The sequence below is a fragment of the Ammospiza caudacuta genome, chromosome 5 (genome assembly GCF_027887145.1).
Source record: "Ammospiza caudacuta isolate bAmmCau1 chromosome 5, bAmmCau1.pri, whole genome shotgun sequence".
Taxonomy (NCBI): Eukaryota; Metazoa; Chordata; class Aves; order Passeriformes; family Passerellidae; genus Ammospiza; species Ammospiza caudacuta.
The window spans coordinates 25,474,483-25,496,453 of NC_080597.1; the positions used below are offsets into that span (position 1 = coordinate 25,474,483).

Below are 21,971 nucleotides of genomic sequence, written 5' to 3' on the forward strand. Positions count from 1 at the left end.
GCAGTGAAACCTGAATGAACCTGCCTATGCAGAAGGGATTGCACATGCTTGGTGTGCCAGTATGCCATAGCCCCATGTAACCCTTTCTATTTTTATCCACTGTTTGATTGGAAACTTCACATAGTAAAGCTGTAGCCTTGCTGAAGTCAAAATTGAGAGCAGGGTTGATTGGACTTGGAACCCCTGAAAAGAAATCCCAATGCATCCTTACCTAAGTCCTCTAGATTTGCATGCTAAATATCAAACTTCCCACCTCCTAGAAATCCCTTCAGCAATGTTATTGGAGCTGCCTGCAGCATGTGAGATGGCGCATGTTACAAGAAATAGTTCAGGCATTATTTGTAGCTTGGCTGTTACAGAGCAATATCCTTGCTGGGCTGGGTCTGTATTCTTCATCTCTTTTATCAAGCTGGACTTCTGCTGTCCATGGGACGGCCATAGGATTTTTTAAATAGAGGAAACTGCATGCAGCCCAGTGAGAACTGCATGGTATCCAGGCTGTTCTGTGCTGCACTCTGAATGCTCTGTGTCTTCAGGGATTTATGCCATTGCCAGTCGTGTCAAATCCCATGTCCAAACTGCCAGTGAAATATTGGCCTTTTGTGGTTGCTGGCTGAGTCATCACTTTGACTCAGTTGTGTTTCAAGTCTTGGCCATTAATGTTTTTAATGCAGGAGAGGTAACAGGGACAGCTCATTCCAGCCGGGGCTGTGGGTTCAAAACCCATGATTTGCAGATCGCCGTTTGTGGACTCTGGAGCACCAATGTCTTGGTGCACAAAAGCCACAGGATAAATCCTTCTTCTGCCTAGGCAGGTCTCCTGAGGCTCCTGTGAGAGCAGGGAGGTTTGATCCTTCAGCCTGAACGATATGCAGAACTTGCTACTTAGGTCACCCTTAGCTGGGCTTCTGGGGTGGCAGAGCAGCTGTGTAGAGTGGCTGCATGAGCTCACATGGAGCATCAGCTGGCACTGCTGAGTTTCTGAGTTTCTGGGAAGGATTTGGACTGGCAGCTTTTTGGGGGCATCAAAAAGTATTTGCTCTCTCTGAAGACAAGTAGTTTATGGTGTAACTATAAATGAGCTTTTCACCCCAGAAACCCATCTGAAATGCATGCTCTATATTGGAAAACCCCATGTTTTTCTATCTTTCAATAATGCTAAAAATGGACTAGCGTTGCATATATATTTTCATCATATGTTCCTAGTGAAAACTTGTCAGAACTTAGGATACTTTTCAATTCATATATTGGGATTTTGTTTAAAAACCACCCATGAAAACAAAAACAAACAAGTATAAAGAACTTTTTACAATGTTAAAGTTGCTGACTCATATCTGCAAGAAAAAACATCTCCCTACCTTTATCTAGAAAGGCTTTTTTATGTAAAAGTACAGCCTTATGCTTCTGAGAAGCATCTTTAACTTTTACTTGGTAGCTTTTGCAAATTTAAACAGCAGCGACCTCTGTGTACCAATTTGCCTGTTGTATCCATAAAGGTTGGCAGTCAGCAATCCTTGGCTGGAGTGAGAGAAGAAACCCCACACCTACAGCACCACCACCCTCCTCAGTAGCCAGAGGATCCTGCAAACATCATCTGAAGCAACTGTAGCAATTGAACCAAGTTAGAGAATGGTCCGGTCTTTCAGCTGTGTCCCCTTCACAGCTGGGAAGCTGAGGCAGGGACAACAGGAGATAGCTCTGGGACTTCACATCCCAATAGGATTATGCCTGAGAGATTTGTCTCTTCCCATTGTGACTGTAAAGCCAGTCCTCTCCCTAAAGTTTGATTTAATACAGGCAGTGAATGAGTGCAATGAGTGGGCCAAGGGCTCTGTTGGTGTTTGGAGAAGAGCAGTGTTAAGTGCCCCTGGAAACAGAGAGACTGTTGTTGCTGCACTTGAAATGATGATGTTTTCTTTGGAGCACTCTGATTGTCTGGGAATCCCTCATGTGCACTGATGAGCTCTGGGACCTGGAGCACACTGTAGGCTCTGCTGGGAACGAGGGGCTGGTGGCCCATCCAGGGTTTGTGAGCCTGTGTTAGGAGCATTCAAAGGTGATGAGTGTTCCTACTCTCTGTATGGGAGAGGGAGCAGCTGGCGAGGGGAAGAACTGCTGGAAGTCAAGGAGACTGGTTGTGTGTAGTGGCCCTGCTCTGGGCAGAAGGTGGACTGAGAATCTGGTCAGCAGCCAGCAGGAATTCTGCACCCTGCAAAGATGGTAGGAACTGTGAAAAACCAGGGCCAGAGATTATTTGGAGCTGGAATTTGTCAGAGTGCTGGCCCTAGTGCTTTGCAAATCTGGCATTGCAGCAGCTGGTGTCCAGACAGGAGCTTCATCCATCTTCTCACAGATCCATGCAGAAATAATGAAGCATCCTATTGCATTTTATGGTGCACAATTTCTCATGGTCTTCCACCTGACAATTTCTCCTGTTTACATACAGGTAGACTGCTACCACAACAACAATAACAATAACAATAACAGTACTACTACTACTGCTAATAATAATGGAAAAGCCTGAGTTATTGCATATGCATGACAGGATTTTTAATACCTCAGTGTGCCAGCAGGCGAGGGAGGGGGAGTGGTGGGCAGCCCAGGAAGGCTGTGTGTGGCTCTGGAGGGAGTGCAGGCTTTAGGGAACCCCTCTTATGATTACATTTGGGCTCCTCCCTGTAACATCTGCTTTTCTGATGAGTCATTCTGTAATTCAGAGTGCTCCAGCTCCACAAAACTGAGATAAGTTTGAGGTCTGATGGGGTAGGGAGGGGTTGTTTGCCCCACTCAAGAGGGAGAGTGCTGGCAGGGAGCTGCAGTGTGTGAAGGCAGTGGGGAGAAGGACTTCTGATAGGCAGCACAGTGAGGACTTGTCCCTTGTGGGGTAGTGCCAGCAGGGTGTTGCTACCTGCAGATGTTTTCAAGGCATAGGAACTTATAGGCCCTTGAGCTGTTCAAAAATAGATGTGAGAGGAGTGCTGGGTGGCAGGAGGGAACAGGGGAGGATGCTGCCTGGGAGGAGGAACCAGGGATGTGAGGGTTGGTGGGGCACTCGTAATTGTCTTTTCTGATGAAATAGGAGAAGGCACACCCCAAGAGGAGCCAGCTGCCCCCTTGCCAAGGGTGGGGAGACAGGGCCCAGAAGGGTCCAACCCTTTGGGAATGTGCTTTGTCTTGGCCTCCCACAGCCCTCTCCCAGCTCTTGTGTGTGGGATGCGAGTTGCTCTGTGCAGAGACCTCTCCCTGCATCCTGATCTGGCATATTTTTCCATTTAGACATTTAGACGTGAGCTCAGGAAAATACAAGTCTGTGCCAAAAAGCTTTTTTTTTCCTTTTTTTTTTTAATTTTTTCTAAGCCCATACTTAACTTTAAACTGCATGGAATTAGAGAGTGGAAGCATGCATTTGAAGTTAAGCGCAGGTACAGAGAAGGGCTGGAGGAGGAAGTTAGAGCACTCACCTGCAGCCCAGGGAAGGTGCTTGTGCAGCAGCTGAGCTGCTCTTGATTTCCCATATCTTTCAGGCAGAATCAAGCTGAGCACCATGGTTAGATTAGTTTAATTAAGGCATGTGCTTCCAAAGCATGTAACTAGGTGACTTAGGTGCTCTGTGTCTGCTCTGGAGCACAAAATTACTAAATTCTCCTGGTTGGTACCTGCCTTTGTACCAGAGATAAATCAGTGTATATGCCAGTGATGTGATGCATTTGGCTAACCCATTTTCACACAGTGCTGTCTGAAAAGTGAAATATTTCTTGCAGATGTCACATTGTCTTGTGGGTTATCACACCCTTATAACTCTGTGTTCCTCTTTCCTCTTTGGCACACAAGCAGTATTTAAAAGAAAAAACCCAGCCCTTCACATGGTGCACAGATTCTTGGAGGGTATTTTTAACCTATTGCACTCAGCCATATTTGGTTCTCTTCTCAAAATACAAATTTCCTGACATGCTGAGATATGCAGTGATGATTTTTTTTCCCTCGGAAAAAGGAATGTAATATGTTGTGAGCAAACTCCATATCCTCATCTAGGGACTGAAATTGGACTTTATAGAAAATTTCCCTGCTTCTGCGGAACACTGATTCCCTTTCCTCTTGGAATTTATAACACCAAATAGCCATGCTCATTTCTATTTCTCTGGTGAAATTTGCAAGACTGGGAAGGGGGGAAAAAATGCAATTTTATAGTGCAATTATCTGAGTTCCTGTAAATATTTTTATTTGCTCTGCTCCTTACTGTGGTGGGGCAGATTTTTGAGTTTCTGTCCTGCACAAGAGGAGGAAAAAGTGTGAACCTCTGAGCCCCCTGTTCAGCCCCAGCTCTCTGCTTTTCTGTTTGCCCAGCAGATGTTACAGGAAGGCAGTGTACAAGACTTTCTTCATTTCTCTGATCCAAACTGTGTTCACTCATGCAAAACATAAACTTGAATTGACTTTTCCTTTAATTGTATTCTAGAACCAAGTTATATCTGTAACTACATGCAGTTTTACTCTGTGATTTGCCTCTCCCCTTCTGCTCAGACGCTCAGCAAGTGATGAAAACCTCTTACTGATCACTTTTTCCCAGGTATTTTGTGCCTCAAAAGAGGGTCCCTCCTGCTCTGAAGATGACCTGGGAAGCAGTCACCTTCCAGGAACAAATACACCCCTGCTTCCCCCCTTTTCCTCCTCTAGCTCCCAGCACTCTCATGACAAATGAGCTGGGCTAGGAAATTGTTTTGTGTGAGCTGTGGGAGATGATCTTCTGTCCTTATCAGCCTCCTTACGTGGCCATGGCACGTCTAGGGAGAGCAAAAGCCTTGGAAACAAACGCAGCCTGGTCTTGAGGTGACAGTGATGTGTTGGAATAGAAAAACTATGGAAGTGGCAGCTCAGCCAAAGATGTCATATTTCAAAAAGAGGTTGTTCATTTACGTGCCTGTGAAATTTGGGAACCCAGCGTCCTAGGGAGAGTCAGTGGCCTCAGGGCTTCTCTGTCCTTCGGCACTTCTGAAGTCTCTCATCCCCCCTCAAGAATATTAATATCAGAGCTATGTAAAGCCAAGTCCTCAAAAAGGGAAATAAATGCATAAAGAGCTATAAATAGGAAAAGGATATTCCAGAGTCAACATCTTCTTAAATAATTTTTCTCAGGATATAACTTTTTGAGGTAAAGTTGTACATTTAAAATGTAAAATATTTGCCTACTCTGCAGCTAATGCAGGCTTTTTTTCTCCCTTCCTCCATGAAAAGGGACCACAGAAGGAAAGGCAAGCAAGAGACTTGCAGTGACCTTCAAGGTGTTCAGCTGCAGTTATTTTATTAGTTTTCTTCTGAAACACTACTTGAAGCTATGGTTTTTACTTGTGGTTTGGCATCTTTCTCTTGGTTCCCAAATAATTTCTAGCATAGATGGAGTGAACTATATGTGCTGCATGCTTCATCTCCAGCTTGGGCAGCTCTTGCTGGGACATGGGGCTGTCCAGGTATTGTGGAGTCGAAGACCGTGTTTCTGATAGTGCCCAGACTTTGTGAGGGTGTGGCTCAGAATCCCAACATTGACTTTTGGGGGCACTTTTGTATGTTTTTTTGGCAGAACAGCTGACACCCAAAGGTGTAGCAGTTTGATACTGCTAAAAGTGAGACCAAGCAGTCTGGTTTCTGATTTCTGACCTCGCTCACAGCTAACCTTCACTTTAGCTGCAAAATCCCCCACTTTCAGCACTGAGCACAAGGTGCCCATTGCATCGGCAGGAGATGCTGGAGACTTCCTGGGGCATTCCCTCTCCATCTTTAGCATCTCAGTGTTGGGACATCCCCTCTCTCTACCCAGGCCAGTGCATCAGCCAGAGCGGGACGTGGTCCTGTGCCAGACTCCTGTCCTCTTTTTGGGATTGCACCATGGGAAGGATGGGAGGAGAATTCGCCAGTTGGGTGCACTGACCTCGTGGAGCCCCATGGATGAGCATAGCTCATAAATCTCACTTTCCAAATAGTCCTGCCCTGGACACAGGATGAGACATCTTGATTTAGACCTGTTTGAAAATTGCTGAGCTGGTTTGCTCTCCCATTCTTTCCTTATCCTTCTCTCTGTACGTATTTACATTCTCCCACACATATGCACACGCACACACCCTCTCCCCTCTGCTCCCTGCCTGTCTCTACCTGTGACCGCGATGCTGCTCGTGTGCCTGGCACTGATGTGTGTGTGCTCCGCAGGCCGTTCATCGTGCTGCCGCCGCTGATGGAGTGGATCCGGGTGGCGGTGGCTCACGCGGGGCACCGGCGCAGTTTCTCGGTGGACAGCGATGACGTGCGCCAGGCGGCCCGGCTGCTGCTGCCGGGAGTTGACTGCGAGCCCCGGCAGCTGAAGTAAGTCCCGGGATGCAGATGGGCTGTGCGGAATGTGTTTCTCTCTGCCGGGGAGCGGCGGGCGGGCACGGGGCTCTGTGGTTGCTGGGAGGCGCAGGGATGCTCGGCGCTCGCCGTGTGTTGCAAAATCAGCTCCTGGTATTTGCTCACATCGGTGGATAAGCTGGTTGCATAGTAATGGGTGCCTGACTATCTCACAGCTCGATCAGAGCTTACGTGGTGATGTTTGGGGTTTTTTTCCCTCTTCCTATTAGGTTCTGCTTGCTAATGAGGGGCTGAAACCTTCTGCTAATTGTCTGATTCATGTTGCTTTGCTATAAAATACCGAAATGTAATTGGCAGGGCTGCAGATATTTTTCAGGGCTTTGTTTTCAGCATTAATGCTTAAGGGTACATTTAAACTTAGAGGTAAGACTACTTCTTAGAGTAAAATTGTATTTTTCATGCTAATGTCAACTCAAATTACAGCCTAGATAATTTGACATTTTCATGTATCAGATGTGACCTTTTGGTTTCCTAATGAAGTCCTAAAGTATTTATTGCCAGGATATGTTTTTAATGTCTGTTTTGCCTTATTATTATGTACTTGGAGAAAAGTACGTTCTAGGACTGTTCTGGAGTCAAGAATATGTTTGGTTTTGATGTTCATATGAATAGGCATTCTGAATCTGCCAAAGCAGAAATGATTCACTGGTATCCTAAATATGTACCAAAGCCCCAACTTCCAGCAGTCTGCCTCTCAATACAGCAGTAGATGCATTCTTTCCTGCAACACAGAAAGCAGAGGGCTGATTTACATGATTAGCTGTGACCTGCATGGGAGCAGCTGCCTTCTCTTGACTCTGGCCTTGACGTGCTCTTTTGACAGAGAGTATAATACTTCACTTCCTGATCTACACAGGCTTTTTATAGTCACAGCTATTTAATTTTTAATTGAAAAAAATATGGAATTTCAAAAGCCATGTCATGAGCATTTCAGATTTCAAACCTTGGCTGTAATTGCTTCCCTTTGGTGTGCCCACCATGGCCCTCGTTTCCAGAAGTGCTGCCTTTTCTGTATGTCCTGACGTGTCAGGACATACAGATACAGGTACTACACTGTCTGAAGACCTGGTACTTGGATCTGAAAAGGCACAATTAATTTAATACCTCTCCAAGTATTTAGGTAGGATTACAAATAAGGCAGTAATGTTTCTATTCTATATGCTCTATCTTAAAAATTAAGGTAGATACACTAAAATACCCGTGGTTAAAAAAACCCCACAATATACGACCCAAAATTTTATTTTGATGGTGTGTGTGTGCATGTATACATGTATATATATATAAAAAACTCTTATCAACTGTTATACAATTTTAGTTTTTTATTAGGAAGTTTCAGAATAATTTGAACTTGTGGAGATTTGTATTATACTGCAGAAGAATGTATTAATCATGGGGAACAAACCAGTGCTTAAAGTTGCCATCAAAAATTAATTTCATAAAGAATACAAGTGATAGTTGCCCTGCTTGTCTTAAAAGTGGGAATGAGCCTGAAGAGCATGGCCTGAGATTGATCAGATGAGAATGAAAAGGGAAAACTATTCCTGAGGCAAATTCTAGATTTTAGAGATCAGCCTTTGCAGTGTGTCTGTATTTGACTGCAGGGGCTGGATTCATCCACTGGTGTCCCAAAATGACAATCTCTCTGCTGTGCTGGCAGATGAGTGTTCGTGTACCTTGGGTTTTATTTTGAGGTCTGTGCCTACTGCTGGTGTAGTGCAGCAGGTTCTTTGCGTGGCTGCCAATAAGTCCCTGGCTGCCTGTAATCCTGAGATCAAAGGGAAGACTGAGCTTTTCTGAAGAGCAATGTGAGTCATCAGGATGTTAATTTGGAACTTTGCAGCCTGTAATTTTTTATTTGTATTCAGCAGACCCTCAGCACTCCTGAGTTTCATAAGCCAACACCAACCCTTCATTCCTCCCCATTAGGGAGGTTGACTTTCCAATTCTTAACTCCTCAAGGAGCATCAATTCCATAAATTTTAACACTGGGGGAGGGAATACAACAACTTTGCAGGGGATGGCTTTCCGAGTAAGCTGCATGACAGATGGAAGCTGGAGGATTTTAAGTGCTAGCTTGATAAATTTTGTGACTTCCATGGGAAAGTTTTATTAAGTAGAACCTTGAAAATGGTTAAAATTTTTAGGCTTTTTGCAGCATTCTTCTTTAGTTCCTGAAACACAGAGACCTGAACCCAAAAGTTCCCATGGTCCCAGGTGACACTGCATCATTCCACAGTGTTGGTTCACAACCTGTCATTGCAATTGCATAAAGCAAAATCAGCTTCCATGCAGCTTCCATGGAAAAACATGCATATGGGGAGAGGGAGAGATTGGCAGGATCTCAAAGGCTATGAAGTTCAGGATCAGTTTGCATAAAACCCAAATGTTTAGCTTCTTATCTGAGCTACAGCATGGAGGTCTCCCTGCAAATCCATGTGACACTTCCTGGCATAATCACATACTCCACCAGTGAGATTCCCATTCTGTGGCTTCGTAAATCATCCCTTCTTTCTTCCTGCCTTTCATTCCTCTTTTTTGCCCTTTTTCCGAGCCTTTTACAAAAACCCATCACTTTAATTTCTTGCAATGTTTTCCTCTTCTGAAAGAGGAGCTGCTCTTGCTCTGTGTAGAGGAGTGAGGGAAGCTGGAATCAGTCAGGAGCTGCTTGTCTCCTTCCTGATCTCTTTTCATTTTACAGGAGCAGATGTGCCAGAAAGTTTCTTCCTCTGGTCAGCTCTGGGAGATGAGCAGGGATGTAAGCACTCACCTTCCCCCAGGAGAGAAGGCTTTAGACAGACCAGTTGTTTCTACCTTTTGCAAGGAGATGGCTTTCACAGATGGGTTCAGTGCTGGATGCACAGCAGCTCACTGAGACAGAAAGCCAAGCTGTGTCCAGGATATTGTCACAGTGGGAACAGCACACTTAAATAAAGCCTCACCTATACCCATCTGAGGCAGCAGGATGTAGTCAGTTGAGGTGGCTCTCTGCTGACATGAATCATTAATAGGGTACTCTGCTACCTATTCTAGACCTTTTGTTATTGAAGGCATGAAAGTAATTTGTTGTCTGAAAGGGGCCTGGTGGTAAAAACTATGTTGAACTGTCTTTCTATTGTAATAAGGTAGCATCACTGCTCAGCCTGCACAGGCACTATCTGGCTGCAAACAGATGTTGGCTTCTCCTCATCACCATATCTGCAAGGGGTCCCTTTCCCCTTGCTCCAGCTAAACACAAGAAGGTCTTTGGACATCTTTCCTTCCTCCATTCTGTGGGATGTGTGTTTGAAACAAACCCCAGTGTGTTAGACATGTGGTGGGGAGGATCACTGGTGCATGACTGCATGGGGGGCTGGAGGCTGATGGCAGAGAAACAGAGAGGGAGGAACATCCTGTGTTGCTCAGCTCAAAGGCTGCTGTGCCTTTTATCAGGGTCAGGGGCTTCATTTCTGGTGGCAATATATCGTGGCCATCCTGGAGGATGTAAAGATGCTGGAACACCTGTGAGATGTGTCCATCAGTGCCAACAGAGGTCATCACCCAAGAACTTTAGTGAATACTTTGCCTCTGGTTTGGGGGGAGAAAGTCCTGCTGGAAAAGGAAAAACAAATAATAGCAACAAGGTTATGAAAATGGAAAAACAATAATAAAAGAAGAGAAAATTATGCAGCTTAATGCACTCAAATCAGGATGACCAAATAACCTCAATTCCAGCGATGAGAAAGAGCTGCCTCACAAAATCAGGGGGTCAGAGGGAAATATTTTTAACAAAGCCTGGAGTGATGCCATAACTCTAAGGATTAATAATAGTAATGCCCAACATTTGAAAAGGATGAGAAATGATCCAAGGAAAATTCCAGGCAGTTAGTGCAAGGCCTCTGAATGTTTTTTCAAGCAAAGACTGATTAAAGACATGTTGTTGAGGGAAAAATGGGATAAAATGTGACACAGATTTTCTAAAGATAGATCTTGCCAGGCTAATCTAATAACTTTTTTGATAAGATAACTGATTTTCTACCCCAAGGAAATTCAGTAGAATTTCATCCCTTTGGACTTGAGTGAAGATTTCATACAGTCCATGCAGGGATCTATTAACACAAGAAGATGGGGGTTAGTTAGGAAATTGGAAAGTGAGCAGGGGCTGGCTTCAAGAGAGGTGGCAAGGGCTGGGCTGGCTGAGAGGGGCTTGCAAGCAGGGACCTTCAGCTCTCATTCTTAAAAACTGGTAATTTTTAATTTTCAGAAAGGGTTTTGGCACAAATCATAGCAGTGTGCTCATGAAGTTAAAATTTGCTGATGCCATGATGCTGAGAGGCATTGTCCTGACAGAGGAAGTTTGGGAAATCATCCAGGAAAAAGTGGATGACCTTGAGGGCTGGGACAGAATAAATGGGATGCAATGCAGTTTTCCACAAATGGAAATGCAGTTCTCCAGAAATTGAAGGCAAATGTATTTTTTAAATAAAAATACACAAACTCCAGTGTATATGTAACATATACACTATATATGCATCTTAATATATACTGTGTTGAGAGCTGAGTGTTGGAAAGGTGGTGGTAAAGGCTGTAGAGCAGTATATAATCTCAGAATGATTGTAAACCACAAAAGTAGATTTTTCCTCAGCCATGAAAAAAGCAAATGCATTTTGAATGTGCATTGGGAAAGGTATTTCCAGTAGAAACAGAAAAGTATTGGTGCCACGTGAAAGTGGTAGGAAGTGATGTGGAAGCACAAATCCTGTGTCCTGGTCAAAAAAATATTCCCTTTGGACCAGGTAGAAAGAACTGGGCTGGGATGATTTGGTTTTTTAACAGAATGTTCTCATGGAGACAAACATGAAGAAAGGGGCTCATTCAGCTGAGCAAAGTGTGTGCTGAGGGAATCTGTGGCTCTTGTCCAGAAATACATCAGGAGTAAACACTTTGGAAGGAAAAATACACTATTTAAAGGTCAGCATGGACACAAAAGTATGTGAATATTAGCAAGTCATGCTAAGCTCAGGTTGAAGGTGCAGATGTAGCCAAGCCTTGCTGCAGCACAGGGCCAGGTTTATTGACCTCCAGCCCCGTGTGCTCCCTCAGCTGCTGCCCTTCGCAGGCAGGCTCACCCAGCACTCTGAGTTGCATTTGTAGCTGTGATCCAGAAAGATCTCTGGGCAAACACAGGGTCTGAGCACCTTGGAAAATCTGTCTTTAATTGAAAATCAGTCCTGATTTCCAATTAGCCTTGTCCTGGGAATACCTAAGTCTGCTTTTCTGTCTGGGACCATCCCTCTTAATGAAGGCTCTCTAGGAAAATTGGATTATCACTCTCAAAAGTAAGTATTATTTGAGCATCCTTGGCTCATTCAAGAGAGCTTTCTTAAAACTATGGAAAGGGGAAAATACAATGATGTAAAGGGAAGATTTGTTATTTTGTTGTTTTGGAGTAGTCTGTACCATTTGCTGTGTCATCCTACTACTATACCACATGTGAACAATTCTGACCTGGAAGTGAAAGAAGAAGAGTTGCATTTAATGTTTTATTTTTGGAAATCTTGTGCTTGTACTAGAGCATGGAAATATAAATGGACTTTAATAAATAGAGATTAGAAAACAGAAAAAATTATTTTCACTGCTCTTCCTTCTTTCTTAAAATTTGTTGGGTAAAGGGGTTGAGTTTCTGGAGAAAGAGAGAGAGTATAAAATTACCAAGAAATTCTGCTATTTCATTAGATACAGCCACCTTCAAGTAGGAATGGTTAATGTTGGCCTAGTTTCTTGAATGTCCTTGTTTTTCCTACAAATTTTCACTAATCTTTTAACACCAGCCATGGCTATTGCTGTAATTAGATACAAAAATGTGAGCAGTAGCAAACAAGCTACTTGACAAAATGCAGCAGTCCCTTGGGACACATGGTGCCAGCAGATGAAGGAGATTTTATTACTTAGAGTTAGAGCACAGGTTTCTGAGGTGAATCTCAACCTGTCCTGCCAAATGTCTGCTTGAAGACGGCAGTAATAAAAAAAATTATTGAGGGGAAGGACCTTGGCCTCATATTCTCCTTCAATTTTAGGGGAGAATACATTTGCATTTTTAGGGCCTTTAGGATCCAACTTTCTTTTTCCCATTGCAAGCAATATCATTGCTGCTCTGTCATATGCTCTGTCCCTTTTATTGCATTCCTGAATGCAATAATTAGGATACAGATAACACACCATTTCCCACTCTTTGGTGAAGACTTATGCTATCTATATATATGAAAGATGAGTCTGTACTGAAACTTTCCTATGGCACTGTGACCTTGTTCAAAAGCTGAGCTCAGATTTAATTTTGAACATGGTTCCTGACCTATATACACAGAACCTGGAGTATTAAGAGTGTTTTGAAATACAGATTTGTGTCTTGATTTGATAGTCACATCACTTTTTAAATGTATTTTCCAGTATTTGTAACCAGCTTATTCTCAGACCTTTGACAAGAATAAGTGTTTGGATAATAAACATTTGGAGTATTTTTTTCTTGTCTTAATTTAACTCATGATTAAAGTAAATGGAGATATTCTATTTCTGCAATAAAAAGTAGTGCTCTTCATCACTTTGATCAACATGTTTGTGCCTACATTTTCCTCTCTCCAAAACTGAAAATGCAAATAATTGTCTCAATATAGTATTTATATTGCAGTTCTATTAATATCAGCATTATAGTCCTTTGTAAAGCACCACATTGGAAAAAAAAGTGCTCACAAATTTAAATCAAATTGTCTGCTGCTCCCACTCTTGTTGTTTGTGTCTGTAGTCTCACTGAAGACCCCCAGGCAAGGAACAAGACCCTTTTGTGCTATGGGCTGTGCAGGCCAGATCAAAACGGTGATCCATGACCCCAAGAAATTCAGCATTGCAAATGCATGTCTATTGCTGCCTGAAAGACAACCCCTTCCAGGCTTCCAACCAGCTGAACTATAATTTCTGACTCAAGACCTCATTTATATTTAGGGCAAACTGGATGAATTCTACAAAGCTAGAGAGATGGGCCTTATTAATAGATTATCACTCTTTGAGTTGAAAGGGCTGGTGATGGAGTCCCAGGTGAGCAAACAAGGTTCTGGTGCTTGGCTGTCAGTGCAGTGATCTGCTCATCTGAGCCATGGAGAACGTTTGTCCTGCTGCTCGTCATAGACTGCACTCCATTTCTTTTGAATCAACTGCGTCTGCCAGTTACGATGGAAACACTTTGCCTTTGAATCATCCATTTTCCCAAACGTATTCAACCCATGAGTAACTTATTAAAGATCTGCACAGACTCCCTCTTAGCCAGTCGGAGTGAAAATGAAAAAAAACAACATCCCTTGTGTTTAAAGCACTACTGTAGAAGCCCTACATTATGTTTTTGTAATGTGAGTTTGGGAAAAGAAAAATAATTTGCTGTACTGCTAGGACTCATTACAAATGAAGAAGATTATCTTTGACTCCTTTCAGATGTTTGAGTACTTCAGAGTATGATGGAGTGCCATGGTCACCCTGCAGTGTTTGACAGTGACCATTTGCAAATAATTAATGTTACCATGGCACTCCCCATATAAAGCCACAGTCCATTTAATTATGTGCAGTGGCAACACTGTAATGATCTTGAAGATAACAGCTGTAGAGGCAGTATCTGTCAGGAATTAAAAGAGGACTTGGAGAAAATTGTATTGCATTGTGAGTTAAAAAATGCGGTCACAATTTTACTGCAAATGTAAAATTGCAATAATTTCATCTGTTTCTAATTTTTCTTTATTTTTAAAGGCAATTGTTGGCTTGCTTCACACTAGGGAAGGGAAGGGAGTTGACGGGCTCTGTGATTGAACCCCAGAACTGGAGGAGTGAATTTGCTGTTGAGCACAAGGCCTATGATAAGTGTGTATTATTAATTCAAACATATAATTTCTCAATTCTGGGAATGAGAGCATTATGCAGTGGTGATGATGGTGGTGCCAAGCAGCCTACCCAGCCCCATAGGTGCTAAATAGGGAAGTTCAGAATGGACTGTGTCTGTAGAGAGGGGTTATCAGTCTCAGAGTATGTTGGTCAGTCCTACTTTTGTCACTGTATCATCTCTGGGAGACCTCAAAGTTTGCCTGACCCAGTCAGCAACTGGTGTGGTGATGTCCTACCATCCTGAGATTGTCCCTAGGTAGAAGAGGAGCAGAAGAGCATTGTCCCTCCATGATCCATGGAACATTGTTCCTCCCATCAGCCTTCCCAGCCCATTTGATGAAAATGCACCTTTTCTGCAGGGTGACGTCTTGGGGAAAGGATGACCTGTGTGAATGCTGATGGCTGGCAGACTCTGGCAACAAACCATGGTAGCCTTGGAGGGGACATCCTGCTGTTGGGCTGGTGTCAGCTTCCTGTGCACTTGGAAAGATCACAAAGACTTTTTGGCAAAATGGCCCCATGCTGACAGTGCAGCTGGGGAGGGCTCCAGCTCTGCATGCACATATGCTCTGTTCCCTTGCTTAGCAGGCACAGTTTCACAACTCTCAAAAGTGACCCTGTATATTTAGCTGACTTTACTTGTTCCTCGTCAGCCTTGTGTTTCAAGCTTTTTCCCATCCCTTTCCCACCTCTTCAGAGCTTGTCAAAGAGTCCAAAGTGAAAGAGTCTCGAGTGAGTCAAACCTGGGAGTAGATTCACTTCCTCTTTTTTTATCTTGCATTCTTTAATGCTTGTGGTTCTGGATGGTGTCCACGATGGAGCAGTGTCCCCTTACACAGTGTAATATGGAGCAGACACCCTCTGCTTCTTTTTGGAATCAGTATTATGCAGTGAATGGTAAGAAGGAGAACTTGGGAGAAAATGCAGTGCTGTGTTGGCTTAGGTTTGATTTTTGATGGGTTTGGGTTTTTTTTTTTTAGTTTTCCACTTTTCATTTTTAAATGCGACAGCTCGGTCTGTCTGCCATGCAATCCTCCCAGCTGGCCTTCTCCAGTGTTGAAAGTGATGCTGTGCTTTTCTATTTGTACTTGTAGCTCCTGATCATTTTTTGATGTCTCTTCACTGCTTTTTATCACTACATGTTAAATCTCTTTTTCCTTAACTCAGTAATCTCTCTGGCTTTTTGAGAAGTTGCTTTCTCTCCTCATGCTCGGCTCCTTTCCTTTGTGTCATGCTCCTGTTCTAATAAACTCACCAGTTTGATCACTATCCAGTTTATTAGTCAACATATGGCAATACTCACAGTGGTCCTGTTTGGGGTATAAAAAAGGCAGTGGGCCCCTAGTACTAAGTTGTGGTTTCTTGCTTTGTGGAACTTGGTCTAGCTCTGACTTCGTCAGCGCTGGTGTGCTACCTGCTGTGCAGCCCAGGCATTCCTCTGCATCCATGTTCTTGTTGCGTTGTTTTTACAGCTGTAGCACCCTGCAGCCCTTGGACCAAGACACTTACCCCCCAGCTGATTGAGGAGTACTGATTTGCTGATACTAAATATCAACAAGAATTTATGGCTTTCCTTCCTCGGCTGTAGTAAGCAGGTGAACTGACTCACTTTCAGGAGACCAGAGCCAGTTCATGGAGGAGTTCCTGATGATTTTTGAACACATGCCAGAATAGAGATCTGGGGAGCCCATACAGGCTAGGTGAGATAGGTCCTTGTTCCTCTTTCCTCCTTTCTGTGGGTGTGCAACCCAGGTCAAAGTTTGGCTTTTTTTTTGAAGAGGAGATGATCAGCTATCATTTTCATGCACTGAGCTGGGCTGACATCAGTGGAGCTCTGTCGGAGTCTGACCCCTTTTATTCAGTGTATGTTACATACCTCAGTACAAATGATGAAGCAGTGAATTAACACAGGCAGTGATTCACAGCAACAGACACCTCTGCAGAGGATGTCAAATCTTTCCATAGCTGCACTTTGCTGAGGAACCACCTTGTTTCCAGCCCAAAATTATCTGGGAATGCCATCTGCAGCTGGGAGGTCTCTCCTCCACCACCTAACTTCTGAACATGCTTTATCTTTGCCATGCCGTAAAGGAGGGCCCAGATGATCTCCAGCATCTCATGCTATGGGGACAGCAAGCACCAAATGTTGCTGTAGCTCTTGTGTCAGAAATGTGCCATGTGGTGTGAATGCATTTAGCCTCGATTGCTCCCATGGATCTCAGTGTTAGTGAGCTCAGCCCTGCATATGTCTGTGCTGGTTTTGCTTTTTACTTAAACTCAGTCAGAAAGTACTGCAGAAAACCCAGCCTTGCTGTTCGTTGCTTTCTCCCTCTCTGCTGTGGGCACGTTGCTGGTGCAGAATCTGTTATAGCTGTTGCAGTGTGTTTATTGTGACTGAGTGTTGTGCATTAATCTTGCAGCATCCTGTGGTGATGGAATGTCATCCTTGTTCCCCGAGTGATGATATTCCAAGCATACCTTTTTTGCATTCTTAGGACATTAATTTTTTTTATCAGTCAAAACCCAAACTGTGCAGTAGAATGAGCATCAACAAAACACCTGATGTCCTCCAGACTGGTTGTGGTCCAAAACAGCAGAGAGCAAGTCTGAGATCAGATACTGGTTTCTAACCTGCAGGAGCTTTGATCAAAACACTTTGTATTTTGCATTTCACTTTCCTTCCTCTCTTGAAAGAGGAAGAGCAGCAGCTATTGCTGCATGCCACTGCTTCTATATAAACAGTGTATTTGTTGTATAGTGCTGTTAAATATTAAGCAGTGTTATATATTTTATAAAGGTCTGATAAAGCACTTTGAAGAAGAAATTTAAATGATAGTGATGTGCTGTTTCTGTTTCTCTTTTGATTTGCTGGCGGTTTTTAACATATGAAATAGAAAAACAAATATTTGATGTATGCTTGACTTTTTCACTTTTGATCTCTATTTTGTTTTTCCTTCAATAGTAGCCCGTCATTTTCTGACCTAGCATTTTTGCAGATTTAAAGTGGTGTTTTTCCAAAGAGTCCTTTATCCAAGTTCACACCAAAAGCGCTGTGGATTTGGACTCCACCCTCTGCCCCAGACACTCCTCAGCATGAAAGAAAAGCAAATATGTCTTTTAGCAAGATGAAACCAACTTGGATAAACATTAGATTTGAATTGCCTGGCTCTCTCTGGAGCTGTAGATTCACATCTTGGCTAAATAACTCCTAGCCTTTCTTTCATTTGAAATTAATATCAGTTCACAGTTTGAAGACCTTTGGAATAAGACCTTAAAAGAATGACATGTCGTCTGTTAGACACAGCCAGAAAGGATTTGTGTTTTGCCATGACTGCCTGGCAAGTCCATGGGGGACTTATGCATATGTGGCCCTGCTTGCATCACATGGACCAGAGGTTCTGCTCAACCTCAGCCAGCAGCCAGCCTGTGATTCTGTGACTTGCACTTTGTGCTCCAGAAAAGCTTCCCATTTACTGGGACTATGCTGGTAAGATCCTTGAAGGTGTTTGGAGTGACATTATTTTCTCTTTGGTCTATTGTCAACGATTATACATCCATTTGATGTAAGTTCAAAGCTTACTGAAGTCATTGGAAGTTTTCAGGGATCAGGGGAATTGGATAACCTTGCCATGCAGAGACAAAACTTGTGGTGAGAATGTACTGTACATTGCCTAAACAGGGAAACAAAATCAAGTGCAAGCTGGGCTTTTTCCCGCCAGTTTTTATTGAAATTTATAACTTGTCCCATGAAAGATAGACCAAGGGCAGTCTCCCATTATCTTGGATTGTCATTTCCCATTCAGCAATTTCCTTGCACATGCAGGTCAAAGGAGAATGGATGCGCGCGTGACCTAAATCCTTCAAAACCAGGGCACAGTATTATTTTCCTCGGGAGGTCTGTCCTCTGCCTGTCCTCTGAGGGAGTTGGTTTCTCCCCCTGCAGGATCGACGACTGTTTCTGTGCCTCTCGGAAGCTGGATGCAGTTGCCACCGAGGCAAAGTTCAAGCAAGACCTGGGTTTCCGGATGCTCAACTGCGGCCGGACGGATCTGGTTAAGCAGGCCATATCCCTGCTGGGGCCGGATGGGATCAACAGCATGAGCGAGCAGGTAACGGCATGGACATTCATGGAAGCAGCTGTGCAATGGGAGAGTTTTGTCTGCTTGTCACAGGAAATGAGCCCCAGCTTTCAGCTCTACATAGACAGGACCCTAATGCTTCCCCTTCGTTGAGTTAAAGCACTGCCAGGTGAACATCCACATTAAGTGAGGTCGTTTTGAGTTGTATCAATTTGCCTATACTGAGGTAACTCAGTATGAGGGTGACTGCATCCCCTGAAATATTCTTAACAGTGAACTGAGTTGAGTGAAGGCAGAGGAAGATCCCAAGGGAGCTTAGTGTTGAGCTGAATACTTGAAACTGCTTCAGAGCCGTGCACAGTGCTGTGAGACAGGGCTTTATGAGGTGAGCAGCCTTGCACTGCACACAGCTCTGGGATCTGTCACCACTTCATGTGCACCACCCACCTTGTCAGTGAATGGTAAATTGCTGATGCTGTTTAATGGATTTCGGTCCAGTTTGAACCTCACAGATGTGAAAGTATCTCTGCAGTTACCCCTCCACTGGTTATCACGGCCAACATCCACCAGTTGAAGAGCCTGAATTTCCTTGGATTACCCCTCCGTGAGGCTGGTGGTTGTGCCTGGGGTTAAAGCTGCCCTCTGCAGCTGCCTACTGGCAGCTGTCTGCAGGACCATAGTGCTCACCAAGGTGGTTCCCCCTTCCCAGAGGGAGATGATGGCTATGAATACTAACCTTTCCTTTTGAAATAGAGTCCCCTGACCTTTCTGGTGCCCCTGATGAAAGTTTATTGCTGCGTGTTCCCAGAGCTGTGTCATAATTTTTGACAGGAGCCAGGTGGCTGCCACCTCTCAGGTGGTCACAAGGGACAAGAGCTGAAGTGTTCATGGGTTTAGGTCTTCTGAGATGAAAGCTGTTCCAGGAATGTGAATTACATTGCTGTTCAGTGGCTTCAGTCTGAGTTAGTATTGTGGATTCATCTGAGAAAAGCTTTAGAAGAGGGCAATACTTCCTGAAAAAAATACAGTATTGAACTGCTCATTCCAAGGTTCATACTTTTTTAAATTATTGTTATTTTAAGTTAGTCTGAACCTGGAAACTTTTCACAGCATATTTCCTCTGTCCTCCAGGCTGAAAACTGGGAACACTCTGGCTTGATTCATCAAAGTACCTAATCATATGCTTAACTCTGAACACATGCTTTTACATCCTATTTGAGTGAAAGTTAAGCCTGTGCTTAAATGTTTCGCTGGATCAAATGTCCCACATCTTGCAGGATCCCACATCTTGCAGGACAGAGCCCTAGGTCATACAAAGCTGAAAGAAAGACAGTAATTTCACATTTTGCCAAAAGCCAAATGCCCCTTATGTTGATTGTACACATTGTTACTGTGTTCCTGTGTGTGCTTCGAACACTAATGATGGGCTCATTAAAAATCCATTCCTCCCACGTGCAGAGAGGGGTGAGTGGTGCTGCAGCACAAGGCTGAGCTGCAGGGCAAGCCTGGGGGGACTGGCAGAGGCAAAAGCAACTGGGACAGGAGTGCGAGTGAAGGGGAGGTTAAAATCCTCATTAACTCTTTAAAACCCTGACACTGCAGCATCACATTCTGGGCCCCTTTTAGTCAGTGTCAAGTCCTTGTTCAGCTGCAGCAGGGTCAGGACCTCTTGCATGGTTCCCAGGCTGAGCTTTTGCTCTGGATGTTGCTGCAGGACTCCTCACTGTGGCTGCCCACGTGCTGTGTCTTGCAGGGGGAGCCCCAGCACTGGGGCTCAGATTGGTTTTCAGATTCTTTTCTACAGATCTGATTAGACCCCTTGTGTTCAATGAACACTTGAATTAATTATCCAGTGATGCCACTTACAGAAACTGAAAAAACATTTGAAGGAAAATGTATTTAATTTTAAGCTGCTACCCCATCCTCATATTCCAAGGCCCAAGCACATTTTTTTTGTAATTTGCATGGTCCTGTTTGTTCCTGTAGTGTTTACTGACTGCCAAAGGAAATCTTTTGCCACTGACTGTGGCTGAAGTCCTTTCAAATTCTCTTTGCAAATACCTTCAAGTCACCCAAGAACTCTCCTTGCCAAGGGTGAACTTATTTTTTCTCAATAATGGCATGAGGACCCAAGTGCTTATTCCATGAGTACACTGCAGATTGGATCCTGTGAAATGCTCCATGACTTTCAGGGAGGACCTAAGGACCTTGCAGGCATAAACATTATTTTATATTGTCTCTACAGGAGCAGCCTTCCCTTCATACAAACAAGAATACTGGGGTAGTTCAGCAAAAACAGTGTGCTGGGCTCTTGCTAGGAAGAACAGTGTCACAGCTCAGTGTCTGGCCAGGACAGGTACCTCCAGTTTCCCTGAAAATAACTTCCCTTCATAGCAGCACTTGGGTTAAAGAGCAAATGGACTGTGGTCTGACAGCAGATTTACTGGGGGACCTCAAGGCAGGCTGTAAACATGCATCAGAGGTAGCTGCATGCTTCAGGAGATTTACTGCAAAGCAACTGGTGGCTGTTGGTCAACCCCCCCTAGTGTATTTAATAAGCAGCTTTTGCTGTTATAATTTGCAGTAGGTTTAATAATTTTGTTCATGGTTTCATCTGGACTCATTACCACAGCCACAGCAGTACTTCCCTAATAAAGGGAAATGGTGATCAGGCATAGCAGGTATTTCAGATTAATACAAATTGCATTGTGGTGATTCTGTAGTGAAGGGTTACTTAATCCACTTTTTCTCCAAGCAGGGCCGTGTTTTCCTAGAGCCAGTAATGTGCAACAAAGCTGTCTGGCATTTCATTTGAAATTAAGTCCATGTTTGCTAGGGAGTGCTATACAAAGCCTTGACATTTCCAGCCCCTTACAGTATCCATGTTGAAAAAGCTGTGCTCAAATCTGACTGATCTTAAAGGGAGCTTGAGATGTTTTAAAGGCTCTTTTAGTAATTGAAAAGTTAGGTTTTAAGACACTCTGATCATAGAAAACTGAATAGAATTCTTGTCTTTCTAAAATACCAGTGGAAATAATGGTTGCTTTGGTGAAAACACGTCTCTTTTGGGGCTCCAAAGACAAAAGTGCTCAGTTTAGTATACGATGGAGGTGAGGCTGGTGAGCCTAGTTTCACTCACCATGCTGAAGATAACATCAAAAATACAAGCAGTAAGCACAAGTGACAACAAAAATTGAGATTTTTACCAAAATGTTTGACTTTTGCTAGTCTGAGGGGCATGTTTGTAGCAGAGGTAATGGCTTTCATTAAATACATGCTGTTAGTCTTGATGATATATACTTAAATAATTGTTTTTAAAAATCAAAGAGAGTTCTGTGTTAAATTTGTCAATTCCTTTGTTTTTTAACTCCAAAAAATGACTAGGGCATGACTCCACTGATGTATGCTTGTGTCAGGGGTGATGAGGCTATGGTGCAGATGCTGCTAGATGCTGGAGCAGATCTGAATGCTGAGGTGAGGACTTTTTGTTGGTTGTATCTTTTTTCTGTTGTTTGTTTACATCTTAAATTACTCCCTGGAAATACCTCCCTGTAGCGGAGCGAAAATCTCAAGCGTGAAAAAGAAAACAAATCTGTTTTA

The 21,971-nt window shown here is 43.6% G+C and overlaps 1 protein-coding gene across 1 annotated transcript in view; it reads left to right on the forward strand.

The window, feature by feature from the left end:
- ABTB3 (ankyrin repeat and BTB domain containing 3) overlaps positions 1–21,971 on the forward strand; it is a 162,629-nt gene that overhangs the window by 110,520 nt on the left and 30,138 nt on the right. Inside the window, exons 4-6 of the mRNA XM_058805264.1 lie at positions 6,199–6,351; positions 18,236–18,401; positions 21,756–21,845. Of these exons, the coding sequence (XP_058661247.1) occupies positions 6,199–6,351; positions 18,236–18,401; positions 21,756–21,845 (409 nt within the window). The remainder of the gene's footprint in view (positions 1–6,198; positions 6,352–18,235; positions 18,402–21,755; positions 21,846–21,971) is intronic.